The sequence below is a fragment of the Periplaneta americana genome, chromosome 2 (assembly GCF_040183065.1).
Source record: "Periplaneta americana isolate PAMFEO1 chromosome 2, P.americana_PAMFEO1_priV1, whole genome shotgun sequence".
In the NCBI taxonomy this organism is placed as follows: Eukaryota; Metazoa; Arthropoda; class Insecta; order Blattodea; family Blattidae; genus Periplaneta; species Periplaneta americana.
In genome coordinates, this window is record NC_091118.1 from 169,777,027 (window position 1) to 169,801,043 (window position 24,017).

General features: G+C 33.8%; 1 protein-coding gene across 2 annotated transcripts in view; it reads left to right on the forward strand.

Moving 5' to 3' along the window:
• LOC138694807 (uncharacterized) overlaps window positions 1-24,017 on the forward strand; it is a 74,838-nt gene that overhangs the window by 42,173 nt on the left and 8,648 nt on the right. For both annotated transcript variants that reach the window (XM_069818893.1, XM_069818892.1), the window contains exons 3-11: window positions 1,194-1,311; window positions 3,377-3,546; window positions 7,950-8,222; window positions 8,351-8,442; window positions 11,440-11,623; window positions 11,890-12,100; window positions 13,530-13,676; window positions 17,861-18,018; window positions 21,194-21,429. In XM_069818893.1, the coding sequence (XP_069674994.1) occupies window positions 1,194-1,311; window positions 3,377-3,546; window positions 7,950-8,222; window positions 8,351-8,442; window positions 11,440-11,623; window positions 11,890-12,100; window positions 13,530-13,676; window positions 17,861-18,018; window positions 21,194-21,429 (1,589 nt within the window). The remainder of the gene's footprint in view (window positions 1-1,193; window positions 1,312-3,376; window positions 3,547-7,949; window positions 8,223-8,350; window positions 8,443-11,439; window positions 11,624-11,889; window positions 12,101-13,529; window positions 13,677-17,860; window positions 18,019-21,193; window positions 21,430-24,017) is intronic.

Sequence of the window (24,017 nt, forward strand, 5' to 3'; positions counted from 1 at the left end):
TAACTGAAAAAGAAATTCCCTTCGTAAAAAGAAAAAATTAATATGGAATAAAGAGAATTATTGTTAATCTATTACAAAATTTTTTAATAGCTTGAGGTAATATCTATTCTTTTACTAAGAGCTCAACCAAATGATAAAATTAGAGAACCATACCAACTTCCGATGGATCTCTTCTCTTGATGGCTTGCATAGAAATAAATGTGCAGATTTTTATGGGGAGGGAAGACAGGAGGGATAAAATTAAACTTTAATAATAATAATAAAGCATTTAATAAGCGTGATTAAAAACGTGTTATGAAAAGAAGGTCTCAACAAATGTATGAAATTGCAGTCAGTGGGCTAAAGACAAAATATTTGAAAATATATAAACATTCTGAAAAAAAATGTAGTACCAAACCAAGAAAGGAGGTAGTAGCATTATTCAAGTTAGAAACTGGACAGCACCTACACAAAATAAAAGTCCTCGACTCGACCAATGCATGCTTTTCTATAACCAGGACCAAACGAATAAACAATATCTTCTATCCTGTAAAAAAATAGATCCACTAAAAGAGCAATTCCTACTGGGATACTCTAGAATTTTCTGAATGGAAGACCACTTGAAGAAGTATTGTTAATATGGTACTACATTAAATTGTTATACATCCTCACAAGAGCTGATGTTATGAATGATGCAACATTCTATGGTTCACACTTGAAAAGGTTTAAAATTTTCATTATATACTTACCTTTTGAGTAAAAAATTTCACTCAACAGTTTTTGTGTGGTAAGCAAATTATTAAAAACTTGTTACAATTTTTTTAAGGATATATCGTGATTTAAATCGTTTGAAATGCCTCAGTTTTGTGCTTTTTTGTTGTTTTTTTTATGCTGCCATTCTGATTCTTTAGTGGAATAGTTACGGCATCAATACATTTTAAAATGAAAAGTTGTAGTACTATAAAATTGTCCATTCTGTATTTAAAAAAATGGAGTTAATATTCTTCTGTTTCAAATTATATAAATATCTACATTTAAAGTCATAAATAAATATTGATTACTGGCATGCTTTTCAGAGTAGTGTGTAATAGTCCAACTTGGTTCTTTATATAACTGCGTACCATAAGCTGTTGTAATATTAGATACCTTGTTTTCATAGTTCGAGCGTGAGCATAAATTCTGAACCACAGGTTATCATTATTATTGTCTTTCAGCTCAACAACCTATGTGTAAAGGAACAGATACTTTTGTGAAGGTAGCCGGCTACAATCCACAAGGGGAGTACTTATTTGGAAGACCTGGACATGCTATAACTAAAGAATGTTATAGAAGGCGAGTTGTTTTGCTTTACCTCAAAAAATCCAAAACTTAATTCAGATAATTTATTTAAATTTTATTATTCCATGTAATTTAAGATAGGCCTGTAAAGTAATGTTAGTATAGTACTGTACTGTCTTCTGTCTTAAACACAACATTATACAAACTAAAGGTACGGTCACACGTCGCTACTTTTGCTGCGCAACTTTTGTACTGAAGCTGCAAAAGTTGCGTGTCGTGTTCACACGTACGCCAAAAGTAGCGCACTGCACGCTGTGAGTCTGTTCACACACAAGGCGCTACTTTTGCAGCCGAAGTCATGCTGCAGGTTTCCATCTCCGTGTTGACTTCTCAATATACATTTTGTGGTTATGTTCGCATTATTAATAAACTCATGCGAAAGCTTACTTATCTATTATTTGCTTTTCTGTCCTAACTAGTATTCAGAAATTGGTATTATTTTTACTATACAGCTTTTAAAAACGCCTATATACTTAAATGATAACCAACAGCATATTCACGTAATCAATGTTGGCAACCCTCCTGTTTGAAACTACGCTACAGAAAATTAAAAAAGTGAATTATATCGTCAGCAAATATGCTCAGACTGTGTTGTGCATTTAATAACTGTTATAAATAATTTATTTTCATCACATCTAACATTAAAATACATCCAAACAATAAAAGTGTCATTGGCATATTTGGGTGGCAACACTGGTCGCAACTGCAGCAAAAGTTTCAACGAAACCGATATCAAAAATGCTGCGGCTGCAACCCCGAGAACCCTGTTCACATGTCACTACTTTTAAGCTGCGCACAGCATGGAAAAGTAGTGAGGAGCAGGTTCGGCAGCCGCTACTTTTCGGGTTGCACCGTTGTTCACACGTCGCAGTACGAGAGTTGCGCAGTTTTTTGTACTGCATTGCTGCAAAAGTAGCGACGTGTGACCGTACCTTAACTTACTTACTTACTTACAAATGGCTTTTAAGAAACCCGGAGGTTCATTGCTGCCCTCACACAAGCCCGCCACCAGTCCCTATCCTGAGCAAGATCAATCCAGTCTCTACAATCACATCCCACCTTCCTCAAATCTATTTTAAGATCATCCTCCCATCTACGTCTCGGTCTCCCCAAACGTCTTTTTCCCTTCGGCCTCCCAACTAACACTCTATATGCATTTCTGGATTCGCCCATACAAGCTACATGCCCTGCCCATCTCAAACGTCTGGATTTAATATTCTTAAATTAGTCAGGTGAAGAATACAATGCATGTAGTTCTGCTCTGTGTAACTTTCTCCATTTTCCTGTAACTTCATCCCTCTTAGCCCCAAATATTTTCCTAAGCACCTTATTCTGAAACGTCCTTAACCTCTGTTCCTCTCTCAATGTGAGAGTCCAAGTTTCACTACCATACAGAACAACTGGTACCGGTAATATAACTGTTTTATGAATTCTAATTTTCAGTTTTTTTGAGAGCAGACTGGATGACAAAAGTTTCTCAACCGAATAATAACAGGCATTTCCCATATTTATTCTGCGTTTAATTCGATCTGTTACTGTTGCTCCAAGATATTTGAATTTTTCCACCTCCTCAAAAAGATAAATTTCCAATTTTTATATTTCCATTTCGTTACAGTTTCTTGAAAGATTCTTCCATTATGAATTCTTCCCTTAAAAACGCAGACATTAATTGTTCATAAATTAGTTATATAATCATGTTGTTTATTCTAGATAATGTAAGTTGTTTTAAACCGCAATTTTTAGAGAAATATCTTAATCATTGAATTAATTACGGTTATGACTTTTCATGTACGGGACATACGCTTCTGATTTCATTTAAAATCAATTCATTTTCTGAATCTAATTCGTGAAATATTAATGTTAATTTAGGAAATAATTAACAGTAAGGTAGTGTACACTACATTCCCAGACTAATTTGTTTAAAGATGCTATTATTTCTCTATTGGCTATTATTATTGTATTTCATATATAGGCCTACATGCACTAATGAGTTAACTTACACCATTAAAACAAATTATTCATATGAACGAATTCATGAAGTGTCTTTTTGATTAAACAGGTGTAAGGCTTCTAATGACTGCATGGGATTTCTGGTGAATTACCCAGCATATACATGCTACCGGATACCGTTTTCCTATGGATTAACGACTGCCAGCAGTGACATTGGATATCATTATCACCCAAATATAAGTGAAACGAATTACTTTGAACGAATATGTTTAAAAGAAGGTATATTTTTAATCAATTTTTATCATAAGAATATTTACCTACATTTGGTATTATTTTAATGGCTGTTAAAATTATATTAAACACTCATTTTACTATCACCACTTTCTGTAACTTTATTGAAAAATCTTAAATAAATCTTTTTTCCAGTGGAAAAATAATGTTATACACGAATGTAATCATTAATGAAATATAATTAAAAACCATAAATACTTTTTTCCAGAATTTTGAATATTAAGTAATTCAATATGTATCTATCATAATTAACCGTACTATTACTGGTAATATTACTGTAATGAATCGCTGGTATGCAACCATTTTGCTGCAGAGAAACTGTTTATACAGGGACATCATTTTATTTTTACTTGCATTTTTATTGTACCTCCATTTCTGAATGTACTTCACTCTCACCCCTTCACTAATGTCCTTGCTCCCGTCAGACACACAAACTTACGGCCGCTGTTGCATTCGAAGTCTTCAAGCAGTGAAGTAAACACTGCAGTGTAGAGTGTGTTTCATAAATATGATTGCGTTTGCTATAGAAGAAAGAACCTATATTAATAATATCGTACTAAAAAATTATATTCAAGAAACGATAAATTCAATTTCAGAGAATATGCTTCAAAATGTTTTTAATAATATGCATACTGAATTGAAGCCTGCATTGTAATGAACAGCAACCATTTTCAGCAACTTGTTTAAAAATTCAGATTAGCTTTTTTTGAATTGAGGTGGCTAGAAGCAAAGGAATGCTAGTGACATTTGTAATAACATGAGTTAAGTGCATCCAGTGTAAGCAAAAGTATCTAAAATTTTAGTGGCAAAGGGATATTTTAATCGCATCACACATTAAAATTTAAATAAAAAATTTCACCAATTTTACGAAAGCTTAAATATTTAAACCCCATTTTCTCAAAAGTAACTTAAGTGCACTTACAGCCCTTTACTTATGACCCCCTCAATTTAAATGCACTCTCTATATTGTATGATAACATCAATAATTAATATGCTAAATAAAGTAGACATTACATAACGAACATAGCCGCCTGAAAAGTTGAGTTTTTGAAAAAAAATGTTGCTACTCTATTGTATTTTGATAAATTCCGTAAAAGTGATGATCGAACTGAAAATCGTAATATCGTATTTCCCTACAACATAAATGGATACACTACTTTTCTCTCCTCCTATACCTAGTAAAATGATTTGTTTACATATTGCACTAGTAACATCAAACTCCTGTAATGGAAGGGGGAAACAGTGTTTCCGAGTATAGCCAGGTTAATGTTAAAAATGTTGGTAAAAATAAAGTGATGTCCCTGTATTTTTCAGTTCCCCCCTCTGGATAGTTACAAAGCCCATATGTAGTTTCGTTTCATCACGTCCAATTTTCTAAAAATAACGTTTTTTTTCTAAGTTCATGGAAATTTCTAAATATTGAAATTAATTCTATATATCCTTAGATAAATTATGTTATTATTACGTTAAAGCTGGTAATTTAAACATAATGGAATCACTAAAATGTTATGAAACAATATAAATTAAAAACTATGAACAAAAATCCCTAAACTTCATTTTTCTTGCTTAATATTGCTAGGAAACTTGAAAAAAAATTCACTTCATTTCTATATTTATTTGTATGCCATTCCTTGAAACTGGTAGGTATACGCCTTAAATGTGTGTTTATTTAATGAAAAGAAAGTCTCTTAAGAGGTGCAATAAAATTACTTCCTGTTGAAGTGCACTGCCAAAGAACAGAATTCCAAAAGCAGATAATGAATCCAGGGATCAACTGCAGAGATGTATTGGTTATTTTTATTAATAATTTAAGCTTTAATAATTAATTTTATACTCTCGAATGTTACAGCATCAAAATATATTTTTAAAAATAATATACCGGTACCTCATTTGACGTTTTTTGAAATTCTGTTTAAATTTTGAAGTTTTTCGTTCTTATTTCCAAAACCTACAGGAAAACCTGGCGCAATAGAGAAAATCTGAATACAGACTCGAATTCAACAACCTTCAATACATAAAAGCAGTCATATAAATTAGGTTATCGTGTTAAATTAATTTTTTTAGTCATGAACTTTGCCAATTTTCACGTTTTTCCATTTTTTATTTTCAAAATTACAGAAAAACAGATTCGGATTCCGGGCACTTCAATTAACTAGAATCAATAATTTTTTCTCTTGTAGCAGAAAACATTTTTTGTAATGCATATCACTATCATTAATATTTAAAGCTAAAAGGTTATATTATTTTAATTTCTCTACTTTATGATTACACTATTTTTACGTAAATAGACACGAGAAAAGAATCTACTATATGTATGCTGACACGGAAATTCTAAAAATAATTGTCTTTCATACACTAGCACTGATAAAACTTTTATGTTTCTGACAGCTCGAAAAATATGTATTATTGAGTCATAAGACTGCAAGTTGCATGGAACTTTGATTAGTCAACTAGCAGCAATAACTCAAACTCAGTGTCAGAGAAAGATGTAGAACCTAGATAAAGTTATTTTTCATGTCACTATCATGACTAGACTCGGAAATTTATGCGCTAAAAAACTGAAAATATGCAACTATGTAGTAAAAACAGTCGAAATATGCTCAACAAATTGGAGTATATGCAGTAGAAAATACACTTAAGGGGCTTATTTGGTTTAATAATATGTTATATAAAATAGTTTAAAACAATAACGTAATTGTCATCAAGTCGTCATTTTTATTAAATCTATTTTTTTACATGTACTAATTACTAATTTTATGTACATATTTGCTTTGGTATCTTTTTAACTTTTTGTAACTTACTTTGTCTTTCACGTAATTATTGTAGTACTAAAGAAACAACGATTTCTCCAGGTTTTCTACTATGAAATGTCTCTTATCTGTCAGAATTAGTTTAAATGCTGACATCACATGATGTGACTGGTGCATACTTGTAAATAGAAAGCAGAAATGTTCCGAATGTCAGTGACATATTTTCAATTGATAATGTCAGCAATTTTGATCATTTCTTTGTGGCTGGGTTATTCTTGACACACACTTAAATTTTGTAGCCACTACTTTCCTTGAGATCCAGGAACTGTTCCAATAAATTTTTCACCTTTTACACAACTGCATGAGATTCTGCTAGGGGAGTACTAAAATTTTCCAGCATGATAATGCTGCTCTCTATTATGAAGTTAGTAGCCACACACGATCTTGTTCTGGAGGCTCTTTTCATTAATTACTTACTGAATGGAAATACTTTCGTTTGATGAAACCTGCCAAAACCTGAAAAAAAGTAGGCCTATATATTTTATGTAGGGTATGTCTTCGGGGATTTAAAAAATGATGGCAGTGGAACGTTCAGTTTCATTTTTGTTTCCAATAATGAGATGTTGCGGGTTGCATTAGTGTGCCCCTGCTAAGGTTCAAAATATTCGTAGAATACCATTACAAAAATAGTAACGGAAATTTTTGCCAAAACATTCCAATACCAGTATAGCCTTTACATCATGTCAATATAATGCATTCAAATATGCAAAGTAAAAATATTATGCAAAATCAAGATTTCAGGTATAACTCCCTGTAAAGTTGATTTGAATAATTTCGAGGGAAAAATTGTTCCGGGGCCGGGCATGGAACCCGGGACCTTTGGTTTAACATACCAACGCTCTACCAACTGAGCTACCTGGGAACTCTACCCGACACCGATCCAATTTTTCCCCTCTGTATCCACAGACCTCAAAGTGGGCTGACAACCGTCAAGCAACCAACTTCGAGTGCACACTAACTCCGTGTGACTTAAATTGTGGTCCCGGAACAATTTTTCCCTCGAAATTATTCAGATCAACTTTACAGGGAGTTATACCTGAAATCTTGATTTTGCATAATACACGTCACTGTTCGTTAACAGAAAACCACAATTTAAGTCACACGGAGTTAGTGTGCACTCGAAGTTGGTTGCTTGACGGTTGTCAGCCCACTTTGAGATCTGTGGATACAGAGGGGAAAAATTGGATCGGTGTCGGGTAGAGTTCCCGGGTAGCTCAGTTGGTAGAGCGTTGGTACGTTAAACCAAAGGTCCCGGGTTCGATGCCCGGCCCCGGAACAATTTTTCCCTCAAAATTATTCAAATTATTTAAAAATATTATGCTTTTAAAGGGGAAAGCTCTTGAAATATGGATTTATGTAAAATAAAATTGGCTTCATTCGAACATAAAAATCAGATCGACAAAGATCAGTGTGTCAAATCATTAAAAACATGCAATTGTGTGAAGTTCCTAATCTAGCCACAACTCATAACATAGCAACAATTTATTTTGATGCAGAGAACCAATAGTAGGCCTAAATTTATACAGGGAAACATTGTTGAATGCTATGTGTCTTATATATTAATTAATATTTTCTTACTAGTGCCATCGAAATGCAGTCCAAGAGCGTGGGTTTTCGAAAGAGTACCGGGCTATGAACTGATTGGATTTAACAGTAACTCATATCCAGCACAGTCCAGAGAAGAGTGCATGTCGTGGTGCTTTAGTGAAACTGACTTCGAATGTCGCTCAGCAGAGTTCACGTTTTCTGCGAGAACATGTGTGCTGAGCAATCAGGACAGACATACGCAACCTGACTCCTATATAGCAACAACGAACGATGTGGAATATTTGGAGAACCTATGTGTCGATCCGTGTAAGTTTGTGCCTGAATTCTCACACTTTTGCTATGCAACTGCTGAAATATTAGTCTTTATTGTACGTCATGAAAATACTACCACTTCAAAATGATTTGTCATTTGTTAATTTTTCGCTGTGTTCAAGCACCATCAGGACAGACTTGTGCTTTTGAAGAGCATCAAAACAGAACTCTGGAGTACAGAGATTTGGAATTTCAAGGTATCAGTCAAGACGAGGTAAGTAAATTCTGTGTTATAATAAATTATAATCATGGTATTAAACTTATTTAATTCCCGATCCACTGTATTTCAGTTATAATTTTCGCTACCCAATCAAAACCAATAAAAAATCAAACTAAAAAGAAAAACATATTTAAAAGATAATGAATGATGGAAAATAAAATTGTCAGTCATGCTTGTAACATTCCTTCTCTCATATGGTAGCTATTAGGTTTGATCTATAGTATTTTCGACTTTTCCCTTTCAACATTTTCTTATTTTCCATCAAATGAAATGGCGAAAACTGGAGTGAGACAAGTGAGCTGGAGTTCACAGGGTAGGGGAGAAGGGAGCACTGTGAACTTAGAACAGATTGAATTTCTCACCTCAACAGATCATTTTCATTAAGTTGCTGGTACTGACAGCTAAAGGCAGCCCTTCTAATGTACTGGCTGCCATTTTCTTTTCATTTAATTTATTCGTATGGACTCAGTGGATGAACTTGTGTTAAAATGCAAATCTAGCTTTCAGATATAGCTCCCTATGTTAAAATGCTTAGAAAGTATTATTTTTCTTTCGAACTTTGTAAGGATATTCTGACAACATGAACGTTTCAGAAGTGAGTTTTATTATGTAATAGTAGATCCTAATGAAGTCACTTCTCGAAAATTGTTGTAGATCTCTAATATTTACTTCTTCTTTCTTATAATGAATAATCGTACTTGATAGGGTCATGTGGGGCAATTTTGAACAATTGGGGAAACATTTGAAAATGATCAGAACTACTCCACAACATTAAATTAACAATAGGCTTACTGTAGAAAAATATAACGAATTTATTGATTGATATTAGATTTGTTTTTAGAGCATAAAATTGTTCGGACATACATAAAAAAAAGAACAAGCATGAATTATCCAATGAAGTTATTCAGAAAGCAGCCATGTCTACCAGTGAAAGAAAACTCTCGTTAAGAGCTGAAGCATCAAAGTATGACATGTCTTACACGTCATTATTTTACCAAATGAAGAAGTTTAAGAAGGTGGAAAATATGGTTTGCGATACACAAGCCAATAGGTATTCAGCAAGGAGCAGGAATTTCGAATTAGTCAATTATGTTATTAAATGTACTGAGGTTAATTATGGCACGACTTGCACAAATATACGTCAGTTAGCATATGATTATGCTCGTCATTTAGCTTGCAAGTATACCGAAGCATGGGATAATAACAGAATTGCTGAAATTGACTGACTTTATGACTTAATGAAGTTACATGACAACTCAGAATGAGAAAACCTGAGAATATCAGTCTGTCAAGAGCTACATCTACAATGTCAGGTTTATTCTACAAGATATAGTAGCCGTAGAAAGAAATAACACCGAGGAAATTTTTTGCTGACATAATATGTAACAAAGAAAATTTAAATTCTCTATGTTAGACAAGTGGAAGAGGTAGCTGGCAATGTCAGGTTTATGTAGATGTTTCGACAAACATGGAATTTTACATATCCTAAAACTGAAGATTGCAGTAAGACAGAAAAAAGTCATATTGTCAAGAAATTTACACAACCGGAGAATTCAGGAGAAAGGGGTGTTTGATGTAGACTTCAGTAGTTTTAAAGAAAAAATAATGTAACCATAGTAGTGCTCTTTACATGTTATTTTTTAACGTTAATTGAAGCGTCGGCTGGAACAACGTTATAAGTTACATTTAGTAAAATTTACAGGAGCAGAAAATGTGTACACGTACAACGTTGTTCTTATAGAGTAGCAAACTTTTGATTGGACAAATTTCACATACTGCATTGATGGAAGTTGCAAGCCAAAGAGTATAGCAAGGTAACATGACATACAACATTATTACACGGAAACATGCCAAATGAAAATTTTGTAACTTACAATGTTGTTCCAGCTGACGCTTCAATTAGTTACTTAACAGATGATTTGGACATAGTTCAAAAGTGCCCCATACCTGTTCAAAGGTACCCCATAAATGGTGCAGTTTTGAACATGTTACAAGAATTAGTTCTGATTTAATTTACTTTTCAGATATATGTCTTATAATTCTGTGCCATTTAAAGTTAAGAAAATTAATAATGGATGTGAATAAAAAATGTAAATGGAAAAACTGTTCAAATGTGCCCCCTTCTCCCCTACAGTTGATTTGACTGAATTTATGATGGAAGATAAAAATGCTGTGTTCCACGTTTGTTTTATATTGTTTTACTAGAAGTGGCTTTTCTATAAGCCAACTGATAATTATTTCTTTTACTGACGATGATTGATAACATAACAAAAGCCTTGCTGTGTCATCAAAGATCTTAGAAGCGGACCTAAGTCACGTGGTATTTGCTGTCATTGCAACAAAACGAAAGGCCTGCCATCGAATGGAGTGGTCATTTTTATAATTTTTTCCGAAGTATAAAAAATGTCTTATTGTAAAAGTATGTTATATTCTCTTCCCACAATTTTTTGAGCTAAAGAATAATATGTTAGCCATCTTCTTGGTATATGCGGTATTTTTATATGAATATGTTGTGACCCAGTTGTAGGTTCGAGTCTAGTGAAATAGAACATAACTCACTGTCACCACCACCACCACCACCACCACCACCACCACCACCACTCTCCATCACCAACACAACCACCACCCACCAGCTACTGATTTTATTACCACTATTTCTGAGGCCACCCATAATTACAGTACGGTACTAACTTATCTGTCTTCAGGAATTTAGATTTATCCACAGTTTTATTAGGACATCCTATTGATATGTTTTTTTACATTTTGAGAACGTATGAAATTATTTCTGGAAAAACACTTTGCAACAATGATTTTATTTTACATTTATAGCCAATTTCTCAATTTGTTATATTTTTAAATGTGACTAAAGAATGAAATGCTGATTTTATTTAAACTAAAGGATCAGAAATTAAAAAAAATCTTAAAAAGAAAACAATTTACATACAGTTGAGTCTGTGTTAAGAGTAACTTGCATTATGTTTGCTATTTCAGTGTCATGACAAATGTATCAATGAAACGAACTTCATCTGTCGTGCTCTGACATTCTTACCTTTCACCACTCCTGATGACAACGGTGCCTGCTATCTCCACAGTGATGATACAGTAAATTTAGGACCTGGAGCTTTGAAGCCTTATCCTGGAGCCACTTACTTAGAAAGAGCACCGTGTTTGAATTGTAAGTGACAGAATCATTATTATTATTTAATACAGAACACATCTGAAAATTATTAATAATGATCATCCACAATCAGACCAATAAAATGAGAGTATCATTAACCTCGTCTAAAGTAATAAGTCATGTTATACTTGAATATTGAGTGCATTGATCTGGATTTATCTGTTTCAAATTGTTAGCAAATATATTTATTTTTTAGTTTAGTGTATATGACAGTAATTGACTCAACTCTGTGTCTGATGTTGAAATTATTAATCACATTTCAGTGACCGTGATATGTTCTGAAGACAGTATAAACGTCACATTACGTACTGTCCAAGCATTCGGTGGGCAGATATATGTGAATGGATATGCAGATGCCTGTCACAGTAGAGGGAATGGAGGCTTGATCACAACACTTTCGATTCCATTATCATTAACTGGCCCACAAAATCCATGTGGAATCATGATCGTGAAATCTGTTGGCACAACAAATAGGTACATATTGTGGAAGAATTTGGGCATATCTCTGCTGCAAATCATCAGATACTGAACAGTAAAACCTGTATTAAACGACTACGAAAATTCTTTAAAGAATGAACGTTGTAGATGTAACACATATTTCTCATATTATGTTTTATGTATTTTGCAATCATTCATTTCCTGTATCACGTTGCGAATGAGTTAATATTTTGATTTCTGACATACATACAGGGTGAACCGTAAGTAATGTCATTAATTTCAGGGGATTATTCTTTGAGATATTTCAAACAAAAAGTTTAATACAATTTTGTGTTCGCGTAGGCTTCCACGGCTGGTGTACATGGTGTGTGGATAAGCTTCAGGGCTTCTACCGCGTTGTCTTGGTGTTATTGGCTATATATATATATATATATATATATATATATATATATATATATATATATATATATATATATAAGTACTGGCAAACTATTTCCTTATCCAACAGCTGCTCTGAAGATGGCCACAACACAGCAGTCGAAACGTCAGCCAATAACACCAAGACAACGCGGTAGAAGCCCTGAAGCTTATCCACACACCATTAATACAATTTTGCTCGTTTTTGCTTTCTTCTCGAGAAAAAAAATGGTTTTGAAATGTACTGCTTCATTTATCAGTTTATTCTATGTAATGCAAAAAACCACGAGGAGAATATATTGTATAATTGAATTTGAGATGAATCTCCAATGTCTCTCTTTGATTTTAAATGATTAACTATTATTTTTTACTAAGAATTATTCTATTTTATGCACATAATTTCTCAATAAATTGGCTCCTTATGTGATAAATATAAACAGAATCAATTCAATATCGTAGTTGAGAAGAAATTGCTGTACACAAACAGACAGACATATCCAAAACAACATTTTTTATCTCAGGGATCGTGAAAACATGTGGTCATTAAGACAGGTTTCACTATAGTGATTTTTTAAAGTAGTGTTGAATATATTTAATATCTCCATCAAAAACATTGAATATATATATATTTTATCCAATGCCACCAGGTTGTCTTTTCGACATTTCTGGTCTTATCTCCTGGCCGTGGCTTAGTTGTTACCCACTTCTGAGGTTGGGGCGCCTGGAAGGCGGAGTTACATTACCCCGATTATGTGATAGGATGATTATGATAATGTTGTGCCAGGAGAGGTCTTAAATATAAACTTTAGCTAAATTCCAGACCATGGACGAACACAGGAAAAATTCCTGTGCTCTAACCGGGAATCGAACCCGGGACCTCATGAACTATAGCCAGAAGCTCTGACCACTAGACCATGAGGCTGGTCATATATATATATATATATATATATATATATATATATATATATAGCTGCATTATTGTTTTAATACACAGATTACTTAAAAATGTTTGTAATAATAATTCAGTTTCATTACTTATACGTTACAGAACGCTCATGTCAACTGTGGTTGTAGTGCAGCGCAATCCATTCATACAAAGACGTGGTGATCGTGCTATTAAGGTTGGTTGTTTGCTTGGGGGTTCTTTTTCACCAACTCAAACTGTGAATACAAGCATTACTATAACAGGACCAGAGTGAGTATATTTCCGAACTTACCCATTAGTTACACTCGGTAGCTCTGAAATTTTTTTCTCTTTCTTTACATATTTAAAAGAATTGGAATATAAATTTCTATTGTTACTTTGCATGATAGTGTGAATACATCGCTGGCAAAAGTGCAAAACCTCGTAAGTTCCGAGAACCAAAATTTTTAGGAATGCAATGAAGCTGTTCTGTGTTAAATTTGCTTGACATGTCAACAAAAGTATGATTAATAAAATTATGTGAAATGATTTTGAGACAGTTTTATGAATCATGCTTTTGTCTCTATGTCAAGAAAATTTAACATAGAACAGTTTCATTGCATTCCTAAAAAAGTTTGGTTCTCAGGATTTACGAGGTTTTGCTTTTTGTCAGCGGTATTCTGTTGCTGCTGATTGGTTCAATTCGAATATTCTTCAAGAATGACTTTGCCACCCCCCTTTTTTGTTATCTTAATAATCTGAGAAAATAAACATATCCCTTGAAAGTAAACAATATTTATATGTCTTGTTTTGAAAATGGTAATTAAGAATGTATTCGTTTTCTTACTAAGTTAGGTTTTAAAGTACCGGTATATGTACTTTTTACGATTTCAGATACCGGTAATCTTTTCATGTTTAAGCTTCTTTCATTTGGGATTTTATTCTGTGAAAAATAAAATCGACCCATAGGTATTTAAATTCAGAAGATTTGTAGATGCACATTTTCCATTGTTGGTAATAACTTGGAGTCCTCATGTGCTCCTAGTTCCTTTGCCTATATAAGCCGCAGTCTCCAAGCTATTGTTGATCAGTCAAGGAGATTTAGCTATTTGTAACGACCCCAACAAATAGGAACTCTTTCTCAGCCCATTTATTGTATTTTATTTTATTTTTTTATTTTTTGTTCAGCTGAAGACTAAGATAGAGCCCATCTTTGAAATGTCATGATTTTCTTTTTCATTACCAGCAGTGGAAAAAGTCCTATCTACACCTCTCCTAAGCAATTCACCATTGCTTCCTCTCTCTTTTATATCAATATTTAAATTCAGTCATTTTTATACTATGCCATGCTCTATTTATAATTTATTTATTTATTTATGCCTATAACAGGACAAAGCCCCAATTACAATAGACAGTACAAATATTTGCTTGGAACATAAATTTGGTGATAACATGAAAAAAGAGATAAAAACAGATACAAATGCAAGATACAAGTGTAAATACAAATGAAAAATGAGAAGAAAAACAAACAAATAGATACTACGTAAATAAAAGACACATTAAATATAAATGAAAAAATATGAAATAAAAAAAAAACGAGAAATAGATAAATATAGATATCATAACCAAAAGATGTAAAATGTAGCTATAAATGACAAATTACAGAGTAATAAATAGATAGCAATACTATTTAAAATCAACTACCTTCAGTATATATTAATAAGAAAATGTTTATATTTCTTGTAAGAAATGTTGAAATCTAGATCCCACGTTTTATATATTTCATTGAATTTTGAACACATTTTTAACACTGGTGAATTTTTATGTGCTGAAGTGTTTGGTTTTTCTAATATAAAAATTGACGATTTCTTAAATATGATGTTCTAGCGTTAAGCTGGATTTGTGATAATATTTCGCTATTATCCAGTAGACCATTGAATATTTCATACAATAAAAGTTGCTCAGGAAGTAATCTACGACTGGCAAGCGACATTAAATTAAATTCAGCAAGTAGATTGTTGTACGAAATTTTGTTATGGAAGGCCGAATTATGATATTTTTTAAAAAATAAAGATATCTTGAGAATCGTTTTTTAATTTTTTCAATTTCATGCATATTAACATGCTTTTTACTTACAGCAAAAGACTTATGTTTTCTAGTAGACAATAATGTTTTTACTGCTTTGTTCAAAAACATTTTTAACAATCATTTTAGTTGTCCAAGCAGAAATTTCTCTTATCCATATCGTAAACAGTCAAATTTTAAGTTTCGAGATAGGCTGTTGGCCATATCGCTAAGTAATAAAAAATTAAATAAAAATATTAGATTTATCCTTTATATGTTACATGCGTATTTAGTAGGGAATACTAACGTCATCAACCTATACAGAATTTGTATGTTAAAGTAACTCTTTGAATGACTCTATAAATGAAGACTGGGCAGAAAAGGGGCTGAAAGTACCATTGAGACAGACTGTAGCTAGGACCTAAATAAAATTACATTGGGACTTATCACTTTTTCTTAGTGGAATGAGCCAGGGATTTTTATTTTATTTTATTTTTTTTTGAAAAACTGATTTTCAACGATATTGGACTTAGTCTTTTTATGCCCAGTCTTCAAATGTAATTAAAGTGCTATTTTTAATCTATGCAACAGTCTGCAAGCAGGTCCCCTGAGAAACAGGCTTGTCTTTTCAGCAATAAGGATATGTCGATCCACCTTCCAAGAAAAATTTGTGTAATATTGTCATGTTGGCGTCAGTTTCAGATAAACAGTGTTTTGTGTTACTTCGGCGCGAAAAAAATGAATTGTTATTTGCTGATAATCGGTTTTATATTGTGATTATGTTGAGAGGACAGTAGACCTACATGTTAAAATATCGATTACTTATATAGTACTATTCTTATGTGAGAACAGAGTCATTAAAAATAACATTTTTTATCCATTTTTAATCTTGCGTGCACTACTTTTAACACTTGAATATAAGTAATTGATTAACTAGCGGACTTACTCGTGTTAATTATGTAAGTCTGTGCGGCTTACAGCTGTTTCGGTGTTTCATACCACCATCCTCAGAGCCTACTAGATCTCGGCGTCATCTCGAACTTCTCTGCCTGTTATGTGGGTGCGTTTGATTGTTGAAAGGTGTTGAAACGTGGAGTCAAATAGTGTGTGTGTACTGAAATTGATCTGTGTGTTGAGAATTTGATCGGGGTGTGTTCTAGTGTGTTTGTATATTTCGTATTGTTCTAGTGTTAATATTGAAGAGAAAAATTTGCTTTGGCGCCAGGGATCGAACCCGGGTCCTTGGTTCTACGTACCAAGCGCTCTGACCACTGAGCTACGCCGAATTCAATCCACAGCACCGGACCGAACCCTCCTCCTTCAATGTTTCCCTTTTGGCCTGACTCCAAGTTAGGCATATATGTTGACGTATATGTCCAATGTCAACTGCCATTATATTAGGAGCGCACTCAGTTGAGTGACTTGTGTGGCCAGGATTCCGCAGTTAAGTGCACAGTAATCTGTACGGAAATATGCACTGCTAGCTATGAGAATAAAAAAAAATATCTTTAATATTGTTCTAGTGTGTTTAGTTTTTGGTTCTTGGGTTGATGCCGAGATATAGTAGGCTCTGAGGATGGTGGTATGAAACACCGAAACAGCTGTAAGCCGCACAAACTTACATAATTAACACGAGTAAGTCTGCTAGTTAATCAATTACTAACATTTTTTAGAAAATTCTCAGGTATTGAAATTATATAAAACTGTAAATCCATCCCTCTTCCATCTCACACCATGTAATTTATACTTCTGTAGGCCTACATACCTTAAAATAACTAAGAAATATGTTAGGAGAGAAATATAAGCTCACAGAACTTCTGACTATAAATTTGAACTTTTTAAGGAAGTATCAATTATGTCTAGATACAGAAAGATAGTAACTTCTGTGAAATGAGTGAGCATTGTTGTTAACTTATTAAAAAGATCCACCTCAGTTTACTTTTCTATCTACAGTTATGCAAACATGCTTCACAAGCAGAGTAATCAGTATACAACCTTCTTGAAAGTGCTGCATAACTTAAAAATTGAACTGTATATTATATAATCTATCTTCTGGTACATTGAAGGGACACTATATCTGATCAACTTCGTCTGTAGCTGCATTTAGATTGGCAACAGGCCATGATTGTTTGGCCAAACACCTGCATAGAATTGGAATATATCAGTCCCCTAACTGCCCATTGTGCAACTCAAACCAAGAAATGGATTCGGAACATCTCAAAATCTGTGCTTCGGTGGCTGGTCATGATAATATCTTTGAAAAATATTGGAGTGCAAGACATGAAATGACTTTATTGTCAAACGCCTAGCATTTGAAAACAACAACAACAACAACATATCTGATCAACTGTCTCAGATGAGAGCTGATTGAGAGAAAAATGAAAAGTTTAATAATTTTAAATTATTTTCAGCAATGTAGTAGGAGGAGGAACCACTGTTCTTAATTCTACTTCAGTCACGCCAGTTGTGCAAATTCGTATCATAGATCCTACTACTGGAAATTCTAATACCAAAGAAACACAGCTTGGCCAGGAACTTCAGCTCAGGATTGACGTACAACCTGACAATGGTAATGTATTTTATTGACACTTGAAAATCTATGCAATAATTATTCTTATAATACATTTTCTTAATATTGTTCACAACAGTTAAGCGATAGAAAATAAGCAGTTGTAAAGAAATATTGATGTAATGACAATGAAATTTTAATACAAGAGCTTAAAAATCGATAATATAGTAGAACTCCAATTGAATCACAATATTGAGAAACCCCACATGTCCATTTTTTTTTACGAAATTGAATTATATATGATTTCGTATTTTAAACGTGTAGACTCACGATATTATGGAGAGAAACCCCACATATTCCCATAAACATTCATTTTAGCTAAAGTGTTAAGATAAAAGTAATATGAGCACAAATCTAGGACCTGAGATGTTTTTTGTATCTCTTAAAAAGTTTAGTTTTCTAAACATGTGGGGTTTATCATCATTCCGGTTCAATTATCCGGACTCAAATCATCCGGATCCCCAATTATCCAGATCGATTTGGGGGAAAATACAAAAATTAATAGTGTACAGTATATCGTGACTTCTTCAAAGCAATGTATGCTATTCGAGATGTTCCAAGTAAAATAGAGTACATGTAGACTATTATACAGAATTATGTACTGTACTAAAATAAATTTGTATGCAATACTGTATCTTAATTTATAGTTTTTATTTACTTTAACGTACAATTTTCTGCACGCATTGTATTCTTCACCTGACATAATTAGGAACATAAAATCCAGACGTTTGAGATAGGCAGGACATGTAGCACGTATGGGCGAATCCAGAAATCCATATAGAGTGTTAGTTGGGAGACCGGAGGGAAAAAGACCTTTAGGGAGGCCGAGACGTAGATGGGAGGATAATATTAAGATGGATTTGAGGGAGGTGGGGTATGATGATAGAGACTGGATTAATCTTGCACAGGATAGGGACCGCTGGCGGGCTTATGTGAGGGCGGCAATGAACCTTCGGGTTCCTTAAAAAGCCATTTGTAAGTAAGTAAGTAAGTTAACGTACAATTTTAATAGTACAGTACAGTACATATATACCTATGTTTGGTTAGTTAGTTTTTATGAGTAAAAATTAGGTTTTTACTTTGTCAGACATTGTTTTTTCTTAATTATTCCGCTCTATATCCATTTATCATAGGTAGAAGTATAAGAAATGTTTATATGAGTGTATATGTGAATGAAAAGAATATACAATATAAGTTAATTGATTCTGTTGAATTATTTTTTGTGTCCTGTATATTCTATGTGGATGTTGCAAGTTCACCTAAGTTGTCATTATTGTAGAAAATCAGTAGCGGCTCGTTGTAAAGAAAATAGGTGAAGTGCTGTTCACATACACAAATGCATGAACAGTTTTGCTGATATAATGAGTAGGTCTACTACTAAACTGCGTACAATTTTACTAGTTGTAGAACAATTGAGGGCTTTGCCGGAAGAAAGGCGGATAGACCTATACGCCCTTCTTCGGGAAAACAGTTTAAAATGTAGTGAATAATTATAGTATCGAAATTTTGTTTTGATTGTACTGTACATACCTGCAGGACAGGGCTGCGTGCGTGTATAACATTTTATTCAGGTGCGTTTTAAAATCTTAGGTTGCATGTATCTCAATTCACCATATTGCCGTATATGCCCTTTTTCCGGCAAACCCCTCAATTGCAAACAGGAAAATTAATTTATTTCAGGACTCACCCAATTTCTTGCATACAAAGTCAACCTTCCTATCTTTTAAAGCAGCAAACCTGTCAATGATGTCTTCATAAAATGTCTGAGTTTAACTGAGGGTGGACAGTATATCTCTATGCAAAGCTATGGAGCTAATGATGAACGTCTCTCCTGTGATGTAGCATTCCGAGTGAAATTTTCAATCTTTTCAAACAGGAAAGCTTCTTTCAACGGAATAATTTTTTAAAGTTATTTTATACAACTTCTCTATTTTTAGCACTTTTTAAAACAAAGAACAAATGGAACTGTAGGACGTCCAGAATTTAAAGCATATTTTTCATCCTCATATAACGTACAAACGGCATCTACAAAAATGGCATTTCTAATATATTACAAACCATGCCATTTTCGGGATACATATTTCGCACTCATTCACCAATATTTTCTATGTACCGGTACTGATACCTAAGTATTTGCATAATAGCACTTAGTGATTAAACATACAATATAAACTACGATGTAGGATTAATACACTACGTATACTTTTCACTAAGATACTCCAAATACATTAAATAATAAGTTAATACGTACTAAACTACATGTGTACATTTACGCGCATTAAACTTTCAAGTACAAGAGCTGGAACAAAACTCATGAGAAGAAATAATGCACGCAGCGGAAAACAACTTTTAAACTTTACGAATGTATGTGGCGTGCATTCCTGATAAAATAACATATAGCCAGCTAATTTACCGCTGCAGGGTGGCTGCTTAGACACAAGGAATGAGGATTCTTTTCTCGAGTCGGGTAGTACATACTGTAAACTTTCATAGCCCTTCAACAATAGCCCCCGGCCTTGGAGACCAGCTTCAACCCTTCTGTATTATTAGTACCGTTAGATCTGGAAACTGGTTACTCCACCTACAGCAAATCTGACAGTTCTCCATAACTGAAAGACTCAGAAACGCACTTGACTCATACAATCTTTCTTTAGTGCGTGACGTCATATTACCATGGAAACCAAGTGCTGTATGAGAATGGGAGTCTAAATAATTTCACCTCTACGGTATTGTAGGTTCTAATAGATACCGCTCGGCGCTCGTAACAGTTGACATTATTCTATTCAGTGGACGATTACAGGTAATATTTATATAACTAACGCTGTTAATAATGACTGAAAATAAAACTTTTTTTTATTTTAGAAATACGAAACCAGTAATAACTAGAATTAATTATTAATACGAGATAAAAATTGTGTTTTACACGTAAATAGGTGAAGTGGCATTTCATCTACTTCACCTGAATAACCGCCCCTGTGGAAAATGTTACATTACTTTGTATGTTTTTACGTATTTTATGAAATATTGTGTCACATTTTTTATTCAGTTCATTTTATTATTTAATGTAAAAATCTTTGAAAATGCATATATTCAGAACCTCACAGTGAAATACACCATATCTATATGGATTTGTTTTCTCCTCCTTTTATATTAATAACTTTTGTGTATGTTTAAGGTCCTTTTGACATCACAGCTGGTCATCTAATTGCGACCAATGCAGATGGAACTGAAACAATTTTTCTTCTCAATGAAAGAGGATGCCCTCCTGATACGTCTATTTTCCCAGCTTTCACTAAAGCTGGCCCCAATTCAAAGTCTCTCGTGGCTAACTTTCGAGCGTTCAAATTCTTCAATTCACTTGTGGTCCGTTTCATTGTTATGGTTCAGTTCTGCCCAGACACATGTCCCAGGGTAAGTACAAGTATTATAGTTCACACAAGTGTCATAAGTTATTCAAGTTATTCTCATTTCAGGCCATGGAGGCCCACAGAGTGGCGGAAGATTGAGGTTCCTACGTTTTCAGACAGTCGACATTAATGGGAATAGGGAACAGAAGCGTCATAGTATCATAAAATCATACAGAACCTTCAGGTTACTTCATTTTCATAGAAAATAGATTATTGTAAAAGAAACCGCCTGAAACACCTCTCACGAAGAAATTGAGAAAGATTGCACCAAAAAGTTTTACAATGTAAAATCAAAGGAACAATTTGGAGAGACTAATTAATTTAGTCAGATCATGGAGGAAGAGTAGAAGGATGATGATGACGACTATTACTATTATTATTATTATTATTATTATTATTATTATTATTATTGTTATTATTATTGTTATTATTATCATCATCATTATAATTATTATCATCATTATTATACGATTCACGGATTCAGAAGATGGTGTTGATGTTGTAGTAATTGGTATAGTAATTAATACTTCGTTGATAAATTATTCGTTTTGGAATTTTATTCCTTTGTACGAGTTCTTATGAAGAATTAAACATTGTACGCTTTTGGGATCAATACAAAATTAAAAAGTTAAGAGAGGAACTTAAAGTAACTGCCTTCCAGAACCAAATACAGAGTTACCTATTTAAAAAAGTGGAATGATCACTTCCTAAGGATGGGCAAGACAAGAATCCTAAGGCCAATCTTAGACTAATCCCTAAAGGGATGACTATAACCCTAGATCATATATGTAACAGATATGTCGGGCTTATAGGCTTTGAGGTTAACAACTTTTGTCAGATTTACTACGCTGCCATCTAGTTGTTACATAAGGAGTCACGTCATAATTCCCATTTGAATTGCATTAGCGACTGTGCTGCCATCTCGTGTTCGTTTATGGCAGACGGGTGACGATCCTGGCGGTTGTTATCTTCAAAATGCTGCCGATTTTAACGTAGCGAGGAGTTATCTATTACAATATGATCTAGGCTATAACCTTGGCTCATAAGCTTGAGAGGGGACCAGGAAGGGGGTATCGATTTGCTACATCTCCATGTTAAACGAGGCTAGCCTTGTAGCTTACCGTCACAATAATACATCGCACTATATTGTTGTTCTATGAATGGGGTGTGTTGTTGAGCATTAGTTTAATCAAAAGTGCATGCGTGTTTGTCTTACATATTAATTTTGTATGAAATGGCTAATACTGAGAGAACTTTGAGGTCATTATTTACAGAATTAAAAGAGAAACCATTTTAGTTGGACGTATGAAACAAAATGTGCTTATAAAGATAAGAGATCGACACCACATTTACGTGTTAAAATAGTGGATGGAGGAAGACAAAATAGAAGTTTTCAATTTTCGTGGTATAAGAAATGTCCTTGGCTAACAGGGTGCTCTGAGATAAATAAGTTAGATTGTTATATCTCTATTCTGTTTGGGGAGTGAAAATGAGTGGTCATCATTTTCTTGTGTTGGGTTTGTGTCACAAAAAATATTTTGATAGAAAAGCCGAGAAACATCTGCTGTATAAAAAGATATAAGGTAAGCAGATTTTTTCAGTCTACCCAGTATTTACACCTTAGCTTCGCCACTGATGAACACATTAATAAGTTAAGACATGTAATGCAATGTAGTTACCTCTCAGCAGGGGCGGACGCAGGATTTTTTTTCGGGGAGGGATTTGAGGAGATAGTAAAAATGGAGTAATGAGAAATAAGTTTATATACTTACAATTTGTTTCCGAGTCACAAACATTTACAAGTTGGTCTGAGTAGCATAGTCGGTATAGCCTTCTGTGCTCGAAGTTGCGGGTTCTACCCCAACCCAGCTCGATGGCATTTAAGTGTGTTTAAATGCGACAGGCCTCATATCAGTCGATTTACTGGCATGTAAAAGAAGTCCTGAGGGAAAAAATTCCGGCACACTGGCGACGCTGATATAACCTCTGCAATTGCGAGCATTGTTAAATAAACCATAATTTTTTAATTTTAACATTTACAATGACTGCAATACAAAAAGAATGACAGAATGACATTTACAGAAGAAGGCGACGAGGCTTCTTAGACATTTGATCCAGTACTTCATGAGCTTTTACTTATACATTTTTAAATGTATACATCAAGGCCAGTCCATTTAATCTGTCTGCTCCCATCGTGCTCCTCAAGTAAGTCTTCAAATACCGCAATGTTGAGAACGACTGTTCTGGTGTTGCTGTAGTTACAGGCAACGTGCAGAAAAGTTTCAGCGCCTTGTGAGTGCAGGGAAAAAAAATTTCATTGCACCTTTTCAAAGATGATATAAAATCAGTAGGTATTAGGTGAAGATTTTTCTGATCAAGGAAATTTCTTCTCCACATCTTCAATTCATTGAATAAAGACTCTGGTGATGCATCAACATCATTGGGCCACTGATCACTAGAGCCTCAACAGCAGTTTCTAAATCTTCATCTGATGCTCGCACTATGTTTTTAGGCAGCAAAGTTTGTACGGACTTTAGGATTCCCTTATGATTTAAAAACCTGTCCTTGAGCTGACTAATGAAATAGTCTAAG